Source organism: Nerophis ophidion, linkage group LG14, assembly GCF_033978795.1.
Source record: "Nerophis ophidion isolate RoL-2023_Sa linkage group LG14, RoL_Noph_v1.0, whole genome shotgun sequence".
Classification (NCBI taxonomy): domain Eukaryota; kingdom Metazoa; phylum Chordata; class Actinopteri; order Syngnathiformes; family Syngnathidae; genus Nerophis; species Nerophis ophidion.
Window position 1 is genome coordinate 15,611,731 of NC_084624.1, and position 20,519 is coordinate 15,632,249.

The window sequence follows — 20,519 nt, forward strand, 5'->3', positions numbered from 1 at the left end:
GGAGACCCAGGACTTTTGAACAACTGAAGCTCTACATAAAACAAGAATGGTAAAGAATTCCACTTTCAAAGCTTCAACAAATAGTTTCCTCAGTTCCCAAACGTTTATTGAGTGTTGTTAAAAGAAAAGGTGATGTAACACAGTGGTGAACATGCCCTTTCCCAACTACTTTGGCACGTGTTGCAGCCATGAAATTCTAATTTAATTATTATTTGCAAGAAAAAATAAAGTTTAAGTGTTTGAACATCAAATATATTGTCTTTGTCTTTGTAGTGCATTCAATTGAATATGGGTTGAAAAGGATTTGCAAATCATTGTATTCCGTTTAATTTCTCCTCGGGGATTAATAAAGTATGTCTGATTCTGATATTTACATCTGATTGATTGATACTTTTATTAGTAGATTGCACAGTTCAGTACATATTCCGTACAATTGACCACTAAATGGTAACGCCCGAATACGTTTTTCAAGTTGTTTAAGTCGGGGTCCACGTTAATCAATTCAAATCAATCTAACACAATTCCCCAACTCATATGGAAACAGGGTTTGTAAATGGAATGCATTATAATTACCCCCACATTATGAAGACAGCGCTAAGCAGCAGTGTGAAGCCAGTGCAGGAACAGTACAGAATGGAGTGGAAACAAACTAAGAGCATGACACAGGAAGTGAAGCTAAAAAACACACAAAAACTTAAAGAATAGCCTCACCTACAAGTCGTAACAGTTACAAGAATGAATTTTCGAGGTCTTAGAAACCCCCAAAAACACAAGTTCAAAGTCTCGGGAGCGTGGAGGCAGAAATTGGCGGTGGGTCGCCAGACCAAGTGTCCCCAAAGCCAACGAGACAAGTCAGGAGGCAGTGGCGAGTGGAACTCCTCTACCGCTGGCGCGGAGGGCGCCCATGAACTGGCCAAATATGTGGCTGACGAGGAGGCGTATGTGGGCAAGAATTCTTCCTTGTGGTCCACGCTCAAGTCCTGGAAATGGCTGCTGATGGCGCGGGGGTCATTCATGGACTGGTGGCCGATGAGGAGGGAGGCCGTTAGCACCTGACAGACGCTTTCACAGCAGGGGAGCAGGCTGCTAGGCTCGCGGTTGAGTTAGAGCAGGCTGCCGGGCTGGTGGCGTCGTCGGAAGACCTGCTGGAGCTGACTGCGGAGCTGGAGGCGAAGCTGGAGCTGACTGCGGAGCTGGGGGCAAAGCTGGAGCTGAGCTGGAGCTGGAGCTGAGTGCAGTGTCAGGCCTGCTGGAGAGGCTGGAAGCGGCGGTGGACCTGCTGGAGAGGCTGGAAGCAGCGTCAGACCCATTGGAGTTGCTGAGGGTGTCTGCGGTCATGCAGGAAGCGCGGTAAGAGGAACTTAAGCCCTGGCCAATTGTGGCCAACCGACTGTTCCAATCAAAGAACAATTTTCCAATTTGAGCGTATCATGTAAGTATGCCTCCCCCCGCAGCTGCCACTTGGTGTGCGCATCCCCCTGCGCGCCTCTTTTGCCAGCGGTGTGCCGTAGTGGATAGGTGGTGGTTTTGATCCAAGGCTTCTCTGGGTGATAGTCCAAGCCACATACACTGATGCCAGGTGAGTATTAATCATATCACAATTTGCTGGTGGGATCATTCCTATTTGGTATGCTCTTTGTAGCTGGGAGTCGTGACACAGGACACAGCAGGCAGCCTACCAGTGATGAGATTTTAATGTGAAAAGTACTAAACAAAAACAGAATGCAGGCAGGAAATTGTACAGAAAAGCAAAGGGAATGACTTGCATGAAAAAAATAAATTCTCAGGGAGAACTATACAACTGTGAGTGCAACAAAAACAAGAATCTCAAAATACTACTAACCATGTTCTTAACTCAAACACTTGCAGACAATGATCCCACACCGACACAGAAATATGACTTGCTTAAAGGGGAAAATTATCACAATTTCAGAAGGGTTGAAACCAATAAAAATCAGTTCCCAGTGGTTTATTTTATTTTTCTAAGTTTTTTTCAAAATTTTACCCATAATGCAATATCCAGAAAAAGGATTTAAAGTGCCTGATTTTCGCTATCTGTAAATCCACCTGTCCATTTTCCTGTGAAGTCACATAGTGATGCCAATACAAACAAACATGGCGGATGGAACAGCAAGATATAGCGACATTAGCTCGGATTCAGACTCGGATTTCAGCGGCTTACGCGATTCAACAGATTACGCATGTATTGAAACGGATGGTTTGAGTGTGGAGGCAAATAGCGAAAACGAAATTGGAGCTATAGAGCGAATAGCTATTGAAGCTATTCGGCGATCGCCTTCTAACCAACGATTGCATCTTTTGACCACTGGAGCAACTTAAATCAGTCGATTGGTAAGTGTTTGTTTGGCATTAAATGTGGGGGGAGGGAAAGGCTGGATGCAAATATAGCTACAAATGTACATACAACTAGCCTAAATAGCATTTTAGCATCGATTAGCTGGCAGTCATGCCGTGACCAAATATGTCTAATTAGCACATAAGTCAATAACATCAACAAAACTCACCTTGGTGATTTCGTTGACTTTATTGTTGGAAATGCATCTGCTTTGAGTGTCGTAGGATATCCACACATTCTTGCCATTTCTGCCATGTTAGCATCGATTAGCATGCCGTGCTAATCGATGCACACTCCACGTAAGACAACTTGAATCCGTCTCTGTTCGTGTTGTCACACCCTCCGACAACACACCGACGAGGCATGATGTCTCCAAGGTACGGAAAACAGTCGAAAAAACGGAAAATAACAGAGCTGATTTGACTTGTGTGTGTAAGGTGTTTGAGAAAATGGTGGATTGCTTCCCATTGTAACGTCACGGGTGAAAGGTCATCGTTCCGACAGCGAACAATTGAAAGGCGTTTAAATCGCCAGATTCACCCTTTTAGAGTTCGTAAATCGGATAAAAAAACATATGGTCTTTTTTCTGCAACATCAAGGTATATATTGACGCTTACATAGGTCTAGTGATAATGTTCCCCTCTAAAAACTGCCCAGGTGATGTGCACGAGCAATACAAACAGAACAGGAAGAGGAAACAAAATAAGAGCACAAGACATGAAGTGAACCTAAAAACATAGGAAAAAGACCCCAAAACTTGACAAAGAATGGACTAACCTGTAACATTTTAGGTTGCAACTAAAAAAGCTTATAAAATCCTGGATGGATGGATGAGAAAGTAAGTACGCTTCCACAGATTGTTGTTTTTTTCCCCTCAGTCACTTAAAAGATTAGATTAAATTAGATTAGATAATACTTTATTTATTCCTTCAGGAAAATAAAAATTTTCAGCACAATCCCATTCAAGATCAGACAAACGTTACAGGGAGACAGAACAAGATCGCTGACGGGTCTGCCGGCTTCCAGCGCCCTTTACAAAAAAGGTGAGATACAGCTAAACAAGTGGGGGGAATAGGAGAAAAAAAAGTAAATCAAAATAAAATATTAAAAAGAAAAAAAAATCGGTCTAAGCCTGGGCCCTGGGGAGGGGGTCCAGACTGAGGCCAAGGGAAAAAAAACAACAACAACTCATAGCCATAGTACACATCTCTCACTCAATCTGTTTGACCGACAAGTCGTGTTGTCTAACATTTTACAGATTTTTCCAAAACTACCAACATACTGAATGCATCTTGTACATGACTACCTACATCCGAAAATATTTGCTACTAATCGGACCGACAAGAAGACTATGATCTGTGTTTCTGCAGAGTCACAGGCAGGAGAATGTGTTACCAGTTTCCAAATTTAAATTGTCCCCTCGAGAAAGACCGTTTTTAAGTCTGCGGGGCAGTTGATCGTGAAGACCGTGTGGGATGCGTTCTGTTGCTCCACCAGTTTGGCTACAGCCTCACCCAGATCCAGATGGTTCAAGAACCCAGGGGCCAATCGCTGTGGAGTAGCCACACCTGTGTTGATAGTTACCTGCCGGGACCATGAAAAATGAAAGGGACATTATGGAGGAACTGTTCGTTTTTTTAATTTTTTTTTTACCAAGTGTTGGATTATTTTCTACGTCCCAGAAAGCATTTTGTACATCCTTAGCGACGTATCGTAAATTACTCACCTGGTAGAGCTTACAGGATGTCTCGGGGTACTCGTCGCGAAGGACCTGGCAAAAGGCCAGTGAACTGGCAGCTCCAACAGTTAGAAAACCGGTCCCAGGCATTAAAAGCTTCTTACCCGCTCCCCCTGTGAAACAAAACCTACTATAAAACTTTCTAATAGACTAGATGACATGTGTCAGTGGTTATGTTCCTTATTTTTATGGACATCATTTTTAGGTACAGAGGTTGATAGTGTCTGGTTTGGGAGGCATATGGTATTTTTATATGCACCCTGGCAACTTTGACCTATGCCCGAAACTCCATCCATCCATCCATCTTCTTCCGCTTAGCCGAGGTCGGGTTGCGGGGGCAGCAGCCTAAGCAGGGAAGCCCAGACTTCCCTCTCCCCAGCCACTTCGTCTAGCTCTTCCCAGGGGATCCCGAGGCGTTCCAGGCCAGCCGGGAGACATAGTCTTCCCAACGTGTCCTGGGTCTTCCCCGTGGCCTCCTACCGGTTGGACGTGCCCTAAACACCTCATCTGGCTCCTTTCCATGTGGAGGAGCAGTGGCTTTACTTTGAGTTCCTCCCGGAGGACAGAGCTTCTCACCCACACGGCGGAGGAAACTCATTTTGGCCGCTTGTACCCGTGATCTTATCCTTTCGGTCATGACCCAAAGCTCATGACTATAGGTGAGGATGGGAACGTAGATTGACAGGTAAATTGAGAGCTTTACCTTCCGGCTCAGCTCCTTCTTCACCACAACGGATCGGTACAACGTCCGCATTACTGAAGACGCCGCACCGATCCGTCTGTCGATCTCACGATCCACTTTTCCCTCACTCGTGAACAAGACTCCTAGGTACTTGAACTCCTCCACTTGGGTCAGGGTCTCGTTCCCAACCCGAAGATGGCATTCCACCCTTTTCTGGGCGAGAACCATGGACTCGGACTTGGAGTTGCTGATTCTCATTCCGGTCGCTTCACACTCTGCTGCGAACCGATTCAGTGAGAGCTAAAAATGCCTGAAACTTCTCCTCATATTTTGGCCAATCAGTGTAATTTTCCACATTGGTCTCTGGCGCTCAAACACGTATGTCCAATGTCTAATCAATACTAATGTTTGTTTCTTGTGCAGGAACAACAAAATGTAACAATATATCTCTTTATTGATTAGGCCAGTGGTCCCTAACCTTTTTGTAGCTGCGGACCGGTCAACACTTGATAATTTATCCCGCGGTCTGGCAGGGGGTGGGGGGTTGGGGGGATGTTTTTTTTTTTTTGTCATGAAAAAGGGAAGTTTTTGGGTTGGTGCACTAATTGCAAGTGTATCTTGTGTTTTTTATGTTGATTTAATAAAAAAATAAATACATTTATAAAAAATTTGTCGCGGCCTGGTGGTTGGGGACCACTGGATTAGACGACACAATCGTCTAATCAATTGTCCTCCCTCAAGTTAGACCTTGCATTTTTTCTGTTCCTGTTTACTGCTTCAAGCTTTCCGAGTAATGTAGTATACAAACATTTACTTTCTAGTTTACATGTATTCAAATATTTATTTAACTTTTATTTCTCCATGGTAAGATAATTAAAAACGCATTTTAATTTGCCGTGCCGGCACAATCAGCGGTCATTCCCAGGTTGGATTCGGCCCCCAGTTGAATAGCCGGGGTGTACTACTCCTTTATATGGAAAGGAGCCATCAGAAGTACCTCGTATCTAAAACCCCTGGCAAAAGCCCCCAAACTTGGAGGATGTTCATTCAGTTGTTTAGTTGTGTAGAGAAAAAAAACAGGTAATTGGACATGTAACAAAACTATAGTCATTTCCAATGGCAACTCTCTGGCTTTACAAAACACTAAAATAATTAAAGAACATAAAGTAATGGCAGTCAGTAACAGTTTTATTTGGAAAAGGGTGGAGTGCCATCTCCGGGTTGGGGAGGAGACCCTGCCCCAAGTGGAGGAGTTCAAGTACCTAGGAGTCTTGTTCACGAGTGAGGGAAGAGTGGATCGTGAGATCGACAGGCGGATCGGTGCGGCGTCTTCAGTAATGCGGACGCTGTATCGATCCGTTGTTGGGAAGAAGGAGCTGAGCCGGAAGGCAAAGCTCTCAATTTACCGGTCGATCTACGTTCCCATCCTCACCTATGGTCATGAGCTTTGGGTCATGACCGAAAGGACAAGATCACGGGTACAAGCTGCCAAAATGAGTTTCCTCCGCCGGGTGGAGGGGCTCTCCCTTAGAGATAGGGTGAGAAGCTCTGCCATCCGGGAGGGGCTCAAAGTAAAGCCACTGCTCCTCCACATCGAGAGGAGCCAGATGAGGTGGTTTGGGCATCTGGTCAGGATGCCACCCGAACGCCTCCCTAGGGAGGTGTTTAGGGCACGTCCAACTCGTATAAGGCCACGGGGAAGACCCAGGACATGTTGGGAAGACTATGTCTCCTGGCTGGCCTGGGAACGCCTCGGGATCCCCCGGGAGGAGCTAGACAAAGTGGCTGGGGAGAGGAAAGTCTGGGCTTCCCTGTTTAGGCTGCTGCCCCCGCAACCCGACCTCGGATAAGCGGAAGAAGATGGGTGGATGGAGGGATGGTGCAACAAAATACTAAGGGTGTTGTAGTGCTTTTTGTTTGTTTTTCATGATTACATAATTTCTCTCCTCAGAATACAGTGATTCCATAATTTACTATGCTTGATCTAAAATAAAACGGTTACAGACTACTACAATTGATTTACTTTAGTGTTTCTTCAAGTCAGAAAGCTGCCATTTAAAATGACTATAGCTTTGTGTCATGTCCTTTTGCTGTTTTTTTTTTTCTACAAAAAAATTGAATGAACATCCTCTTAAGACTAATGATCCTATATACAGTGGGGCAAAAAAGTATTTAGTCAGCCACCGATTGTGCAAGTTCTCCCACTTAAAATGATGACAGAGGTCTGTAATTTTCATCATAGGTACACTTCAACTGTGAGAGATGGAATGTGAAAAAAAATCCAGGAATTCTCATTGTAGGAATTTTAAATAATTTATTTGTAAAATATGGTGGAAAATAAGTATTTGGTCAACCATTCAAAGCTCTCACTGATGGAAGGAGGTTTTGGGTCAAAATCTCACGATACATGGCCCCATTCATTCTTTCCTTAACACGGATCAATCGTCCTGTCCCCTTAGCAGAAAAAAAGCCCCAAAGCATGATGTTTCCACCCCCATGCTTCACAGTAGGTATGGTGTTCTTGGGATGCAACTCAGTATTCTTCTTCCTCCAAACACGACGAGTTGAGTTTATACCAAAAAGTTCTATTTTGGTTTCATCTGACCACATGACATTCTCCCAATCCTCTGCTGTATCATCCATGTATCCATTTTGGTAAAAACTCAACTCATCTCTCTGGCACTCATCGAGGGTGGACGCTCCCCTTTCCTTTCCCTTATCTCTCCTGCTTGCTTCTTTGTTTTCTCTTGTCTTAACTTTCTGATTGCCTCTTTTTGCAGGGCTCTCCAAATGTAAACATTGGAACTATTTAACTGGCCTCAACAAAATTGACACGATCTTAGGTTTGGGGAAACCTGCTTGTCGTGACGGGGCAGTTGTTGCTGGACACACGACGGAGTCTTGGGAGAAGAAGGAGTGCCGCATGCCTGGCGACCCTTTTCTGTCAAAGACGTGAAGATATCCACCTATTCGGAATAATGACAACAGGACATCTGCTGATTGGAGTAAGCGTTGCTCTGGTTTGTCGACAAATTGGAAGTTGCTGGCAGTCTTCAAAGTACCCCAAAGATGCCACAAATGATTGGAGGATGCAGGAAGAACTGTGGTTTACATCGGACTATCTAACCTGCAGGTTTTGAGGACCAGTCATAGACAATATAGAGTGAAAAGCAAATTTTATTTTCACTCGCATATAAAATAATTCTAACTTGGATTGTTTCCCTGGCTTCGAGACTCAACAAACTCCCTTTTTTGTCTCTCATGGACACACACCTGTTGTTGACTTTGGACGAGACGACACAATACATCAAGGCCGCGGAACAGAGACACACTATGGGCTTATACACACACACACATCCACAAAAAAATATACGCCACACATACACCCCCCCCAACCCAACGCCCTCTACGCAAATCCCGTAGGGGTGATGTATGGATGGTCAGCGCCTGAGAGCTGCGGGCTACCACCATGACCTTGAACTACCTTCCCTCTGTTGCTAGATATCTCAAGATGTATGTTGTAATATGTATATGTGCTTTGCTATGGAGTTTTTTTCCCACTCCGAACTGGGCCCCCTTAGGAAACCAGTCTGGATTGTATTTTTTTACTCATCCTTCCCCAGCGTTTACCTTTTTCCCATCTTTTACGGGGCGCTTAATGGCGACCAATCAGCGTTCTTGTTCTGTAACCCTCTACACTGTTTGTTTGTCTAATCTTGAACAGGTTTGTGCTGAAAACAAAGTTTCGTTGTACTTGTGCAATGACAATAAAGACCTATCCTATCGTATCCTATCCTAAAATTCCTACAATGTGAATTCCTGGATTTTTTTTCCAAATTCTGTCTCTCACAGTTGAAGTGTACCTATGATGAAAATTAAGACCTCTGTCATTATTTTAAGTGGGAGAACTTGCACATTCGGTGGCTGGCTAAATACTTTTTTGCCCCACTGTATATATATATATTTATTTTTATTTTTTTAACAGGGGATGTAGCTCTGATGCCTCCGGGAAGTGAGGTGAGATGTTCTGGGTATGCCCAGCTGGTAGGAGGCCCTGGAGTAGAACCTGGGACATGCTAGCGAAAGAACTGGAGGAGGAGGTTGGAGACAGGGGAGTCTGGCTTTCCAGACTGTTATCTTACTGCTGCCTTGTGACCTAGATGGCTGAGATAAGTAGGCGACTGCTGTTGTATGCCTGGTACATCACTACTTGACCTAGAATTCCCCTTTTAGTGGTTGATACCCTTGATAATTGAACATTGAATCCAGGATAAACTAAGTAGCTACCCTAATAGTTGTGGATCACTGGAATCCAACATGTTTGCTATGTAGACTTGTAAGGGGCTATCAATCAAGTCTACTCTGGTGTACAGTGGAATGTGGTCCCCCAGAAGGCAGGGTCAGAGTTCTGCTGTTATCAGCCATTCGGTCTTAGAAGAAAGCGAGCAGGAGCATCGTCGCTTTGGTGAAATGTGTTTATTGCCAGTCTTGGCTGCCTCTTACCTGTGATGAAGGTGTAGCTACAGTTGGAATCATCCCTCACCAAGGGAAAGAAGGCCTTCCATGACACAAAGGTACTAAAAAGTAATGACTCAATGACCTGCCAAAGAAATACTATGTCAGAAACTGAATGGAAATAAGGTGATCTTCCAAACAGAAGCCGATGGCTGGTGGTTTCATTGGCTGCTGTGTTTACAAACCCAGTGTAGTTCTTTGAGAGTTTGGGTGTGCGGGGGGCCTCCCTGCCACCAGCTGAAACCCAAAGAGGAAACCACATCTGTAACTTTCCCCACCTTCTCCAGCACGGCCTGTTTTGCCTGCTCTGCTCCTTCTTCTGACCCTTAAAAAAGAAACACATTTAAGACTTCAATATAGACACTCCTCTGTGGTTACACTGAACCTTAGAAACAGAACTAATTTCAAGACCTTGGTGATCACCTAAGTCATGGTACTTATGTCGGAGCCTAAAGGTTCTTTCTCATTGTTAATCACAGAGTACCCAACATAGTATTTGACGTCATATGACGACTACTACAAACTATCACACAACTACTAAAGTTGAAGTCTGTTACTCACGTTTCAGGAGAACTCAGCAAGTCTTGCAACACTACCTAATTTGTTTTGATATTACTATGGTCTGCATTCCATCAGACGTTTGTTTGGGTCAGTTTCTGGTTTGTCCGTCTCTGTTCTGTGTTTCAGGGAACTTGGTCTAGTGACAGGGAGTGGATGCAGTACAGAATTATCCCCATTCAGGACGATACCACATGGTTCCACCTTTGTTCTCCTTTCTGAGACTTTTGTCTTGCTATCATGTTATGTTTTCAGATTTAGTTTTTTGTATGCTGAATCTCTTGTCCCCCTGTTACATATACTTTAGGTTTTTCGCCCTTTTGCTCTTTTTCTCTATTGTCTTCCTCGACTATGTTGTTCCTCACTGGTGTGTGCTTCTCTAGTCTTAAGTATCTGTTTGTTTTTTGTTTCTTTATGATTAGATTTCATTCACAATCACTCATTTTTAAGTGTCTCAACAAAGTCACAAGTGTATATTTTCGGTTTTGGGTACGTCAACAAGCACTTAGGTTGATGTCAGCCAGCCAGGGTATCGACTTAAACGAGTTCCACTCCAGGTCACTAGCGAGTTCAGGGTGAACACAAAACTCCTTAACTTGTTTTTTCACTCTAATGATGAACTCCAACACAGATAGACAGACAACATTCACACTCACATTCACACACTAGGGCCAATTTAGTGTTGCCAATCAACCTATCCCCAGGTGCATGTCTTTGGAAGTGGGAGGAAGCCGGAGTAGGCCCTGCGATGAGGTGGCGACTTGTCCAGGGTGTACCCCGCCTTCCGCCCGATTGTAGCTGAGATAGGCGCCAGCGCCCCCCGCGACCCCGAAAGGGAATAAGCGGTAGAAAATGGATGGATGGATGGATGATGAACTCCCATTTCATTGTCTTCCTGAAAGCAATGGCAATAAAGAACTTCATTCATTAATACGCGCTTAAAGCTTTTTCTACTGGGAGAAGAAACTTAATGACAAACTAATGATTTCCCGAAATTCAAGGGTTAAATTTAGAAGCTGCAAAATTGATTGATTCATTGACTACTCATTCACTACGAATAGGTACGGAATTCGTCAGTTTTATAAATACCAACCAAATTCTGTCATTACTAATTCACATATAGTCAAAAAGTACCATATTTCAATACCTATGTTGCAAATGACATCATGTCCGGTTGCAGACTCTGCACCGAATCAAACACATGATGAGCAAAAATGTGTATTTGTAGCAGACTGCCTCTTGATAATATACAAGTGGTGCTTAATAAATCAGAATATGACCAAAAGGTTTATTTATTTCAGTAATTTCATCAAAAAAAGTAAAACTTGAAATTGGCACTTTGTGTAAATGGTAAATAAAAACAGAATACAATGATTTTCAAATCCTTATCAACTTATATTCAGTTGAATTGACTGCAAAGAAAATATATTTAATGTTCAAACTGAGAAACTTCATCTTTTTTTTTCGCAAATAATCATTAGCTTAGAATTTAAAGCAGGGATCTCAGAGACAATTTTTGTTATTTGGGTCCAAAATGGCTCTTTCAATATTCTGGGTTGCCTACCCCTGCGTTAGTGGAAAAGCGGCAAATGAGTGAAAGCGACAGAGACATTGCCATGGAGACGAGGGTTTACTCACGTGCCTGGCTGTAGTCACACCGCGACACCTGTCCGTCAGAAATAACAGTCCCCGATAACCTGGACCAATTCAAATCGTCATTTGTTTTTTTTTATTGTTTAATTTGCATTGCCTCACATTTCTTAATCTTCATTTTGTTCATTTATATTTTGATTTTATTTTGTGTTGAAAATAAAAATAAAGACATTTAAAAAGATTTTTTTAAATAAATATTTTCTTACGGCCCAGCCTCACCCAGGCTCTGCATCCAGTGGCCCCCAGGTAAATTGAGTTTGAGACCCCTGATTTAAAGGCAACAACACATTGCAACTGTGTTACATGGTCTTTCCTTTTAACAACACAGTAAATGTTTGGGAACTGAGGAGACCAATTTTTGAAGCCTTTCAGTTGGAATCCTTTCTCATTCTTGCTTGATGTACAGCTTAAGTTGTTCAACAGTCCAGGGTCTCGGTTGTGGTATTTTAGGCTTCATTTTGCGCCACGCATTTTCAATGGGAGACAGGTCTGGACTAGTACCCTCTTTTACAATGAAGCCACACTGTTGTAACACGTGGATTGGCATTGTCTTTTTGAAATAAGCAGGGGCGTCCATGATAGCGTTGCTTGGATGGCAACATATGTTGCTCCAAAACCTGTATGTACCTTTCAGCATTAATTGCGCCTTCACAGATGTGTAAGTTACCAATGTCTTGGGGCCTGTATATTTTTAGGAACACTAATATAAACCTCACAATAATGTCATAATGCTAAAAAACGTTATGACAGGCCGCCCTAAAAAATTGAATTTTACTTTTTTTTTTTTTTTTACTGAATGCCACACCCAGAATGTACATGAAACAAAAGAATGTGGGATTTACAATATTAGCTATGAAGAATAAAACACTAAATATTGACAACATATGAGCGTTCCCCCCCTTTTGATCGACATATTTTACGAAACGCAACAAACACAGCAAAATATGAACACAAAAGCTGAAAAATAAAAACACCTACAATCTGATACATCTGATATATCACTAAATTTTAGAACTTTGTCGTAAAAATCTCCTTCCGTGTCTGTCCCTGACACCCGCATTTCAGGCTGGTCTCTGTGGAAACGCTCTCCACCCACACTGCTTACTGCCTCGTCTGAGCTGCTGTGACTTAGATTACCATAGTAACTAATTAGATTACCACAGTAACTAGTATATCATGCAAAAGCGCAGATTCCAACCATTGAAATAGTTTGTATAGTTCAGGAACTACGACAATTTGAAAACATCACCGCACATCACAATGGCAGCTACAGTTTCCTTCTTAAACAGGGGTCTCAAACTCAATTTACCTGGGGCCCACTGGATGCAAGAAAAGATTTCTTAAAAAAAATATTTTTGAATGTCTTTGTTCTTATTTTCAACACAAAATGAAATCAACATATAAATGAACAAAATGAAGATTAAGAAATGTGAGGCAATGCAAATTAAATAATAAAAAAAGCGGTTTGATTTGGTCCAGGTTATCAGGGACTGTTATTACTGACGGACAGGTGTCGCGGTGTGACTGCAGCCAGGCACGTAAGAAAACCCTCGTCTCCATGGCAACGTCTCTGTTGCTTTCATTCATTTGCCGCTTTTCCACTAATGCATGGGTAGGCAACCCAGAATGTTGAAAGAGCCATTTTTGACACAACACTGTCAAGCGCTGTTGATATAAAACTTGCGGCCCGCACGAACATTATACTTTCATATTAAGGTGGGGGCCGCAAAATAACCTCTTGCGGGCCGCAATTGTCATGTCTGAGACCCCTGATCTTAAAGGTCTAAAAAAAAACTACCGTATTTCCTTGAATTGCCGCAGGGCATATAGTATGCGCCTGCCTCGAATTACTCGCTTCCCAAAATAATTAGCGCATGCTTAGTATTACCGCCTGGTCAAACTCGTGACGTCACGAGTGACACTTCCCCTGTCATCATTTTCAAAATGGAGGAGGCTGATTTCAATACCGGTAATTTGAAATCGCATAAAGGGAAGAAGATTAAGAGCTACTCAGTAGGATTTAAAGTCCAAGCTTACATCACACTCAAATTTTTACTGCATACCTTTAGTAAGTGCATGAGTGAAAATAGGTTTTAAAATAACTAGCGCATGCTTACTTTTACTGCATGCCTTTGGTAAGCGCAGGAGTGAGACCGGGCGGCAATTCTTTGGGAATGTCCTGCAGGCCAAATTGAAAATCTTAGCCTTAATTTGCCCAGATCTGCTTCAATCTGCGTAGCCTAGACACTACTGCCTTCTAATGTCTCGCAATTGTAACTGTGTGCAAAGTTTACAATACTTGCAAATGATACTCAGAAGTGTATGATCGATAAATGTAAGACATAACAACCAAACAGACCAGTTATATTCTTTAGCTCAATGTTAAATGCTAAAATATAAATATATATTTTTTAAATTAACATTTATTTGCCACATGAACACACGAAAGAACAAAAAATTGGTACCGTAGAGTACCAATATCGATTCCCAGGTACCAGGATCTTCTACCCCATCAGTTCACACACACGTTTAATGCAGATCTTGTTACTACATAGCTCCACTCACTCAGCAGATGACTTTATGAAATTCTTAATAAGAACATTGAAGTCATTAGAAAGGAGATTAAAGACAATGCGTCCCAGCTACAACTGGGTTTTATTAACACAGATACGACTGTATATAGGGCGGATACCGCCCTCCAAAATGGTTTCTCTCGTTTTGAGGTAATAACATTAGAAGAATTGTTACATCGTGTAAATGGAATAAAACAAACTACATGTTTACTTGACCCACTTCCTGGGAAATTTATCAAGGAGCTCTTTGTATTATTAGGTCCATCAGTGCTAAATATTATAAACGTATCACTTTCCTCTGGCATTGTTCCCCTAGCATTCAAAAAAGCGGTTATTCATCCCCTCCTTAAAAGACCTAACCTCGATCCTGACCTCATGGTAAACTACCGACCGGTGTCTCACATTCCCTTTATTTGGAAAATTCTCAAAAAAATTGTTGCAGAGCAGCTAAATAAACACTTAGCGTCTAACAATCTATGTGAAACCTTTCAATCCGGTTTCAGAGCAAATCCCTCGCAAAAATGACTAATGATCTATTGCTAACGATGGATTCTGATGCGTCATCTATGTTGCTGCTCTTTGATCTTAGCGCTGCTTTCGATACTGTCGATCATGATACAACTTTCACAGTATCATGTTAGACCCGCTCAACATCCATTGCTTTCGGTTCCCCTAGAGCAGGGGTCACCAACCTTTTAGAAACCAAGAGCTACTTCTTGGGTACTGATTAATGTGAAGGGCTACCAGTTTGATACACACTTAAATAAATTGCCAGAAATAGCCAATTTGCTCAATTTACCTTTAATATATATATATGTATATATATAAATGGGTATTTATGTCTGTCATTCCGTCGTACATTTTTTTTCCTTTCACGGAAAGTTTTTGTAGAGAATAAATGATGAAAAAAAACACTAAAAGAGGAGAAAACACGAAAAAAAATGAAAATTAAAATTTTGAAACATAGTTTATCTTCAATTTTGACTCTTTAAAATTCTAAATTCAACTGAAAAAAATGAAGAGAAAATCTAGCTAATTCGAATCTTTTTGAAAAAATTAAAAAAAAGAATTTATGGAACATCATTAAGTATTTTTTCCTGATTAAGATTAATTTTAGAATTGTTATGACATGTTTTAAATACGTTAAAATCCAATCTGCACTTTGTTAGAATATATAACAAATTGGACCAAGCTATATTTCTAACAAAGACGAATCATTATTTCTTCTAGATTTTCCAGAACAACATTTTTAAAAGGAATTCAAAAGACTTTGAAATAATATTTACATTTGATTCTACAGATTTTCTAGATTTGCCTGAATATTTTCTATTTATTTTAATCATAATAAGTTTGATGAAATATTTCACAAATATTCTTCATCAAAAAAACAGAAGCTAATATGAAGAATTAAATTAAAATGGATTTATTATTCTTTACAATAAAAAAAAAATACTTGAACATTGATTTAAATTGTCAGGAAAGAAGAGGAAGGAATTTAAAAGGTAAAAAGGTATATGTGTTTAAAAATCCTAGAATCATTTTTAAGGTTGTATTTTTCTGAAAGTTATAAGAAGCAAAGTAAAAAAATAAATGCATTTATTTAAACAAGTGAAGACCAAGTCTAAAAAATATTTTCTTGGATTTTCAAATTGTATTTGAGTTTTGTCTCTTTTAGAATTAAAAATGTCGAGCAAAGCGAGACCAGCTTGCTAGTAAATAAATAAAATTTAAAAAATAGAGGCACCTTACTGGTAAGTGCTGCTTTTTGAGCTATTTTTAGAACAGACTCATCTGGTCCTTGGTTGGTGACCCCTGCCCTAGAGGGAGTGGGGGTTACCCACATATGCGGTCCTCTCCAAGGTTTCTCATAGTCATCATTGTCACCGACATACCACTGGGTGTAAGTTTTCCTTGCCCTTATGTGGGCTCTACCGAGGATGTCGTTGTGGTTTGTGCAGACCTTTGAGACACTAGTGATTTAGGGCTATATAAATAATCATTGATTGATTGATTAAATTGTTTTTTTTAAAGATTGTTTATGTGATCAGGGAAAGTGGCATGCGACTTACCAACATCGCCCACTATTGTGATGAGATTATGTTTGGTGTTGGGAGAGATGATGCATCGGAGTCTCTCCAGCCGGCTGTTCTCTCTCGATATCACTGCAACTTTGAAGCCTATGCACACATGCGCACACACACACACACACACACACACACACACACACACACACACACACACACACACACACACATATGTACAAGCTTGTCATAAATCTATGGTGGAGACTGCCCAAAAACAGCACTTTTAACACACACAGTTAATCCTGCTCTCATGTTAATAAACACTAATCTTAGCATGTTTATCAGGGTCATCAGACAGATGGCAGATGGCAACTCTGTGCAGTTAAAAGCATCAAAACTCTTGTTTGCTCAACACAAACAATGGTAATTACTTCAGTCTGGCCGTATAAACAAATACCAAACATACATTGTACCCTTTTTCACATGTATTGTAGTCATCACAATTCTTAATTCAATACAGAATCATTTCAATTAATTGATACAATTGTCTCAATACAAAATATATAAATGTTTGCATAATATTTTTTAAATTTGAATCCGTCTTTAAAAAAAACCCTGCAGATTTGTGTCCAGACTGCAAGAATAGAACAATCATTCTCACGTATACAGTGGGGCAAAACAGTATTTAGTCAGCCACCGATTGTGCAAGTTCTGCCACTTAAAATGATGACAGAGGTCTGTAATTTTCATCATAGGTACATTTCAACTGTGAGAGACAGAATGTGAAAAAAACCCAGGAATTTTAAAGAATTTATTTGTAAATTATAGTGGAAAATAAGTATTTGGTTAACCATTCAAAGCTCTCACTGATGGAAGGAGGTTTTGGCTCAAAATCTCACGATACATGGCCTCATTCATTCTTTCCTTAACACGGATCAATCGTCCTGTCCCCTTAGCAGAAAAAAAGCCCCAAAGCATGATGTTTCCACCCCCATGCTTCACAGTAGGTGTGGTGTTCTTGGGATGCAACTCAGTATTCTTCTTCCTCCAAACACGACCAGTTGAGTTTAGACCAAAGTGGATACATGGATGATACAGCAGAGGATTGGGAGAATGTCATGCTGTCAGATGAAACCAAAATAGAACTTTTTGGTATAAACTCAACTCGTCGTGTTTGGAGGAAGAAGAATACTGAGTTGCATCCCAAGAACACCACACCTACTGTGAAGCATGGGGGTGGAAACATCATGCTTTGGGGCTTTTTTTCTGCTAAGGGGACAGGACGATTGATCTGTTTTAAGGAAAGAATGAATAAGGCCATTCATTTATCGTGAGATTTTGAGCCAAAACCTTCCATCAGTGAGAGCTTTGAATGGTTGACCAAAGTACTTATTTTCCACCATAATTTAGAAATAAATTCTTTAAAATTCTTACAATGTGAATTCCTGTATATTTTTTTCACATTCTGTCTCTCACAGTTGAAGTGTACCTATGATGAAAATTACAGACCTCTGTCATCATTTTAAGTGGGAGAACTTCCACAATCGGTGGCTGACTAAATAATTTTTTGCCTCACTGTACTTGTCTATACATGTTTGTGGATGATTGCTTTGTGTCAGAACGTTTGTAAATAGTTTACGACACAAAACAATGTTGCGTTATACTCGTGCAATTACAATAAAGATCATACCATACCAATAATGTACACAATCTCATCTCCCTTAAAATATGCTCACTGCTCACTTCATCAAAAGGAAAACATTTATTCATAAGATCAACATTGCAATGCAATACAGCTTTATAAATGTAATAATATCCTGGACAATGTACAGTATATGTTAATTACTGACCATACAATGGTGTCGCTAAGGTACAATAAACACATACACATGTTACCAAAAATAAATGTTTAATTTTCAATGCAGTCATGCAATAATATTAAATTAATTATTTTAAAAAATAATTATATGACTATTTAAATATATGCAACTTTGGGAACTGTTGTATGTCAAATGGGGGTACTTGAAGGTATGCCAAGGGGAACGTGAGATTTTTTTTAAATATCAACAATTCAAAAATCCTTTATAAATATATTTATTGAATAATACTTCAACAAAATATGAATGTAAGTTCATAAACTGTGAAAAGAAATGCAACAATGCAATATTCAGTGTTGACAGCTAGATTCCATAAATATTGATGTTAAAGATTTATTTTTTTGTGAAGAAATGTTCAGAATTAAAGTTCATGAATCCAGATGGATCTCTATTAAAATCCCCAAAGAGGGCACTTTAAGTTGATGATTACTTCTATGTGTAGAAATCTTTATTTATAATTGAATCACTTGTTTATTTTTCAACAAGTTTTTAGTGATTTTTATATATTTTTTTTCCAAATAGTTCAAGAAAGACCACTACGAATGAGCAATATTTTGCACTGTTATACAATTTAATAAATCAGAAACTGATGACATAGTGCTGTATTTTACTTCTTTATCTCTTTTTTCAAACAAAAATGCTATGTTCCTAGGGGGGAATTGAATTTAAAAAATGCTCACAGGGGGTACATCACTGAAAAAAGGTTGAGAACCACTGTTGTATGCAACTACACCTTCTTTTTGTATTATTCTGATTTGTCACATACATTATACTATGGATAAAGAATTATCACCATGACATAGTCTGTGTAAAACATACATCTATATCCATTACAAAAATAATTATTTATAATAATACATAATGTTGGGATATAAAGAACGTACAAACCCTTTATTCAATTAATCAAAAATACTGAAATTCCACGACATAGTAAATTGACAGACAGCTAAAAAGATACCAAACTATAACCTACTACCCAAGAATATATCATTGTATATTCTGAAAGTGTCTTACCTTTATCCAGCAGGGCTTCAACAATCCCAGATCCCACAGTACCTGCTCCACCAAGAACCAAGACCACCTTGTCTGACATGATGGCATGTTCTACTTCATCTTGTCATATGAAAGCAATGCTTTTTAAATGAGGTACCACCCAGCCGTCAAAGGCTTTCAAAACACGCCCCGACGTTGAGGCGCTTGTGTCAAATGTCTCCATCTAGTGGCAGGCTGCTGTACTTACTCAGGGGTGCATTTGTTTTGGGTGTGAGAGTTTTTTTTTTTTTTTTTTTTTTGATGATGTAGCATCTATTTAAATGTTGCATTTGTAGCAGGGCTATATTTGTATTTTATTTTATTTTTGGTCATTTATTGACATCATTTTCTGTTGTGAACTTCCCCAAAAGTGTCTCTTATTGCAGTGTTTTTCAACCTTTTTTGAGCCAAGGCACATTTTTTGCATTGAAAAAATCAGAAATCTTTAAAAAAACGAAACTCAGTTGACAGTAAAAAGTCGTTGTCGCGATTGTTGGATGACTTTAAACCAGGGGTCACCAACGTAAGGACCAGATGAGTCGCCCGCTGGCCTGTTCTAAAAATAGCTCAAATAGCAGCACTTACCAGTGAGCTGTCTCTATTTTTTACATTTTATTTATTTACTAGTAAGCTGGTCTCGCTTTGCTCGACATTTTTAATTCTAAGAGAGACAAAACTCAAATAGAATTTGAAAATCCGAGAAAATCTTTTTTAGACTTGGTCTTCACTTATTTAAATACATTCATTTATTTTTTTACTTTGCTTCTTATAACTTTCAGAAAGACAATTTTAGAGAAAAAATACAACCTCAAAAATGATTTTAGGATTTTTTAAGCACATATACCTTTTTACCTTTCAAATTCCTTCCTCTTCTTTCCTGACATTTTTTGTTGTTGTTGTAAAGAATAATAAATACATTTTAATTTAATTATTCAATTTAGCTTCAGTTTTTTCAACGAAGAATATTTGTGAAATCTTTCTTTAAACTTATGATTAAAATTCAAAAAAATTATTCTGGCAAATCTAGAAAATCTGTAGAATCAAATTTAAATCTTATTTCAAAGTCTTTTGAATTTCTTTTAAAAATTTTGTTCTGGAAAATCTAGAAGAAATAATGATTTGTCTTTGTTAGAAATATAGCTTGGTCGTATTTGTTGTATATTCTAACAAAATGCAGATTGGATTTTAACCTAATTAAAAAATGTCATCAAAATTCTAAAATTAATCTTAATAGGGAAAAATTACTAATGATGTTCCATAGATAATTTTTTGCAAAAAGATTCGAATTAGCTAGTTTTTCCTCTTCTTTTTTTCGGTTGAATTTTGGATTTTAAAGAGTCGAAATTGAAGATAAACTGTTTCAAAATTTCATTTTCATTTATTTCCTGTTTTCTCTTCTTTTAAACCGTTCAATTAAGTGTTGTTTTCACCATTTATTCTCTACAATAAAAACCTTCCGTAAAAGGAAAAAAAATGTACGACGGAATGACAGACAGAAATACCCATCATAT

General features: G+C 39.6%; 2 protein-coding genes across 2 annotated transcripts in view; one reads left to right on the forward strand and one right to left on the reverse strand.

Annotated features, from left to right (window-relative positions):
• The window catches only part of LOC133568188 (VPS9 domain-containing protein 1-like), a 90,908-nt gene extending 82,344 nt beyond the window's left edge, over positions 1-8,564 (forward strand). Inside the window, exon 17 of the mRNA XM_061919943.1 lies at positions 7,557-8,564. The gene's annotated coding sequence lies outside the window, so the exon portion shown is untranslated. The remainder of the gene's footprint in view (positions 1-7,556) is intronic.
• LOC133568190 (uncharacterized) lies at positions 1,677-19,123 on the reverse strand. Its single transcript, XM_061919947.1, has 6 exons — positions 18,991-19,123; positions 16,145-16,252; positions 9,477-9,616; positions 9,280-9,376; positions 4,083-4,207; positions 1,677-3,940 (listed from the first exon to the last, which is right to left on the reverse strand). The coding sequence occupies exons 1-6, from the start codon at positions 19,067-19,069 to the stop codon at positions 3,764-3,766; spliced, it is 726 nt and encodes a 241-aa protein (XP_061775931.1). The 5' UTR covers positions 19,070-19,123; the 3' UTR covers positions 1,677-3,763.
• Positions 19,124-20,519: the final 1,396 nt, after the last annotated feature.

Coding starts and splice junctions, on each gene's coding strand:
- LOC133568190 (XM_061919947.1), bottom strand. CDS start 19,069: ATGTCAGACAAGGTGGTCTTGGTTCTTGGTGGAGCAGGTACTGTGGGA. Junction 9,617..16,144: donor CACAATAGTGGGCGATGTTG/GTAAGTCGCATG, acceptor TTCTTTTTTAAG/GGTCAGAAGAAGGAGCAGAG. Junction 4,208..9,279: donor TAGCTACACCTTCATCACAG/GTAAGAGGCAGC, acceptor TTTGTTTCACAG/GGGGAGCGGGTAAGAAGCTT.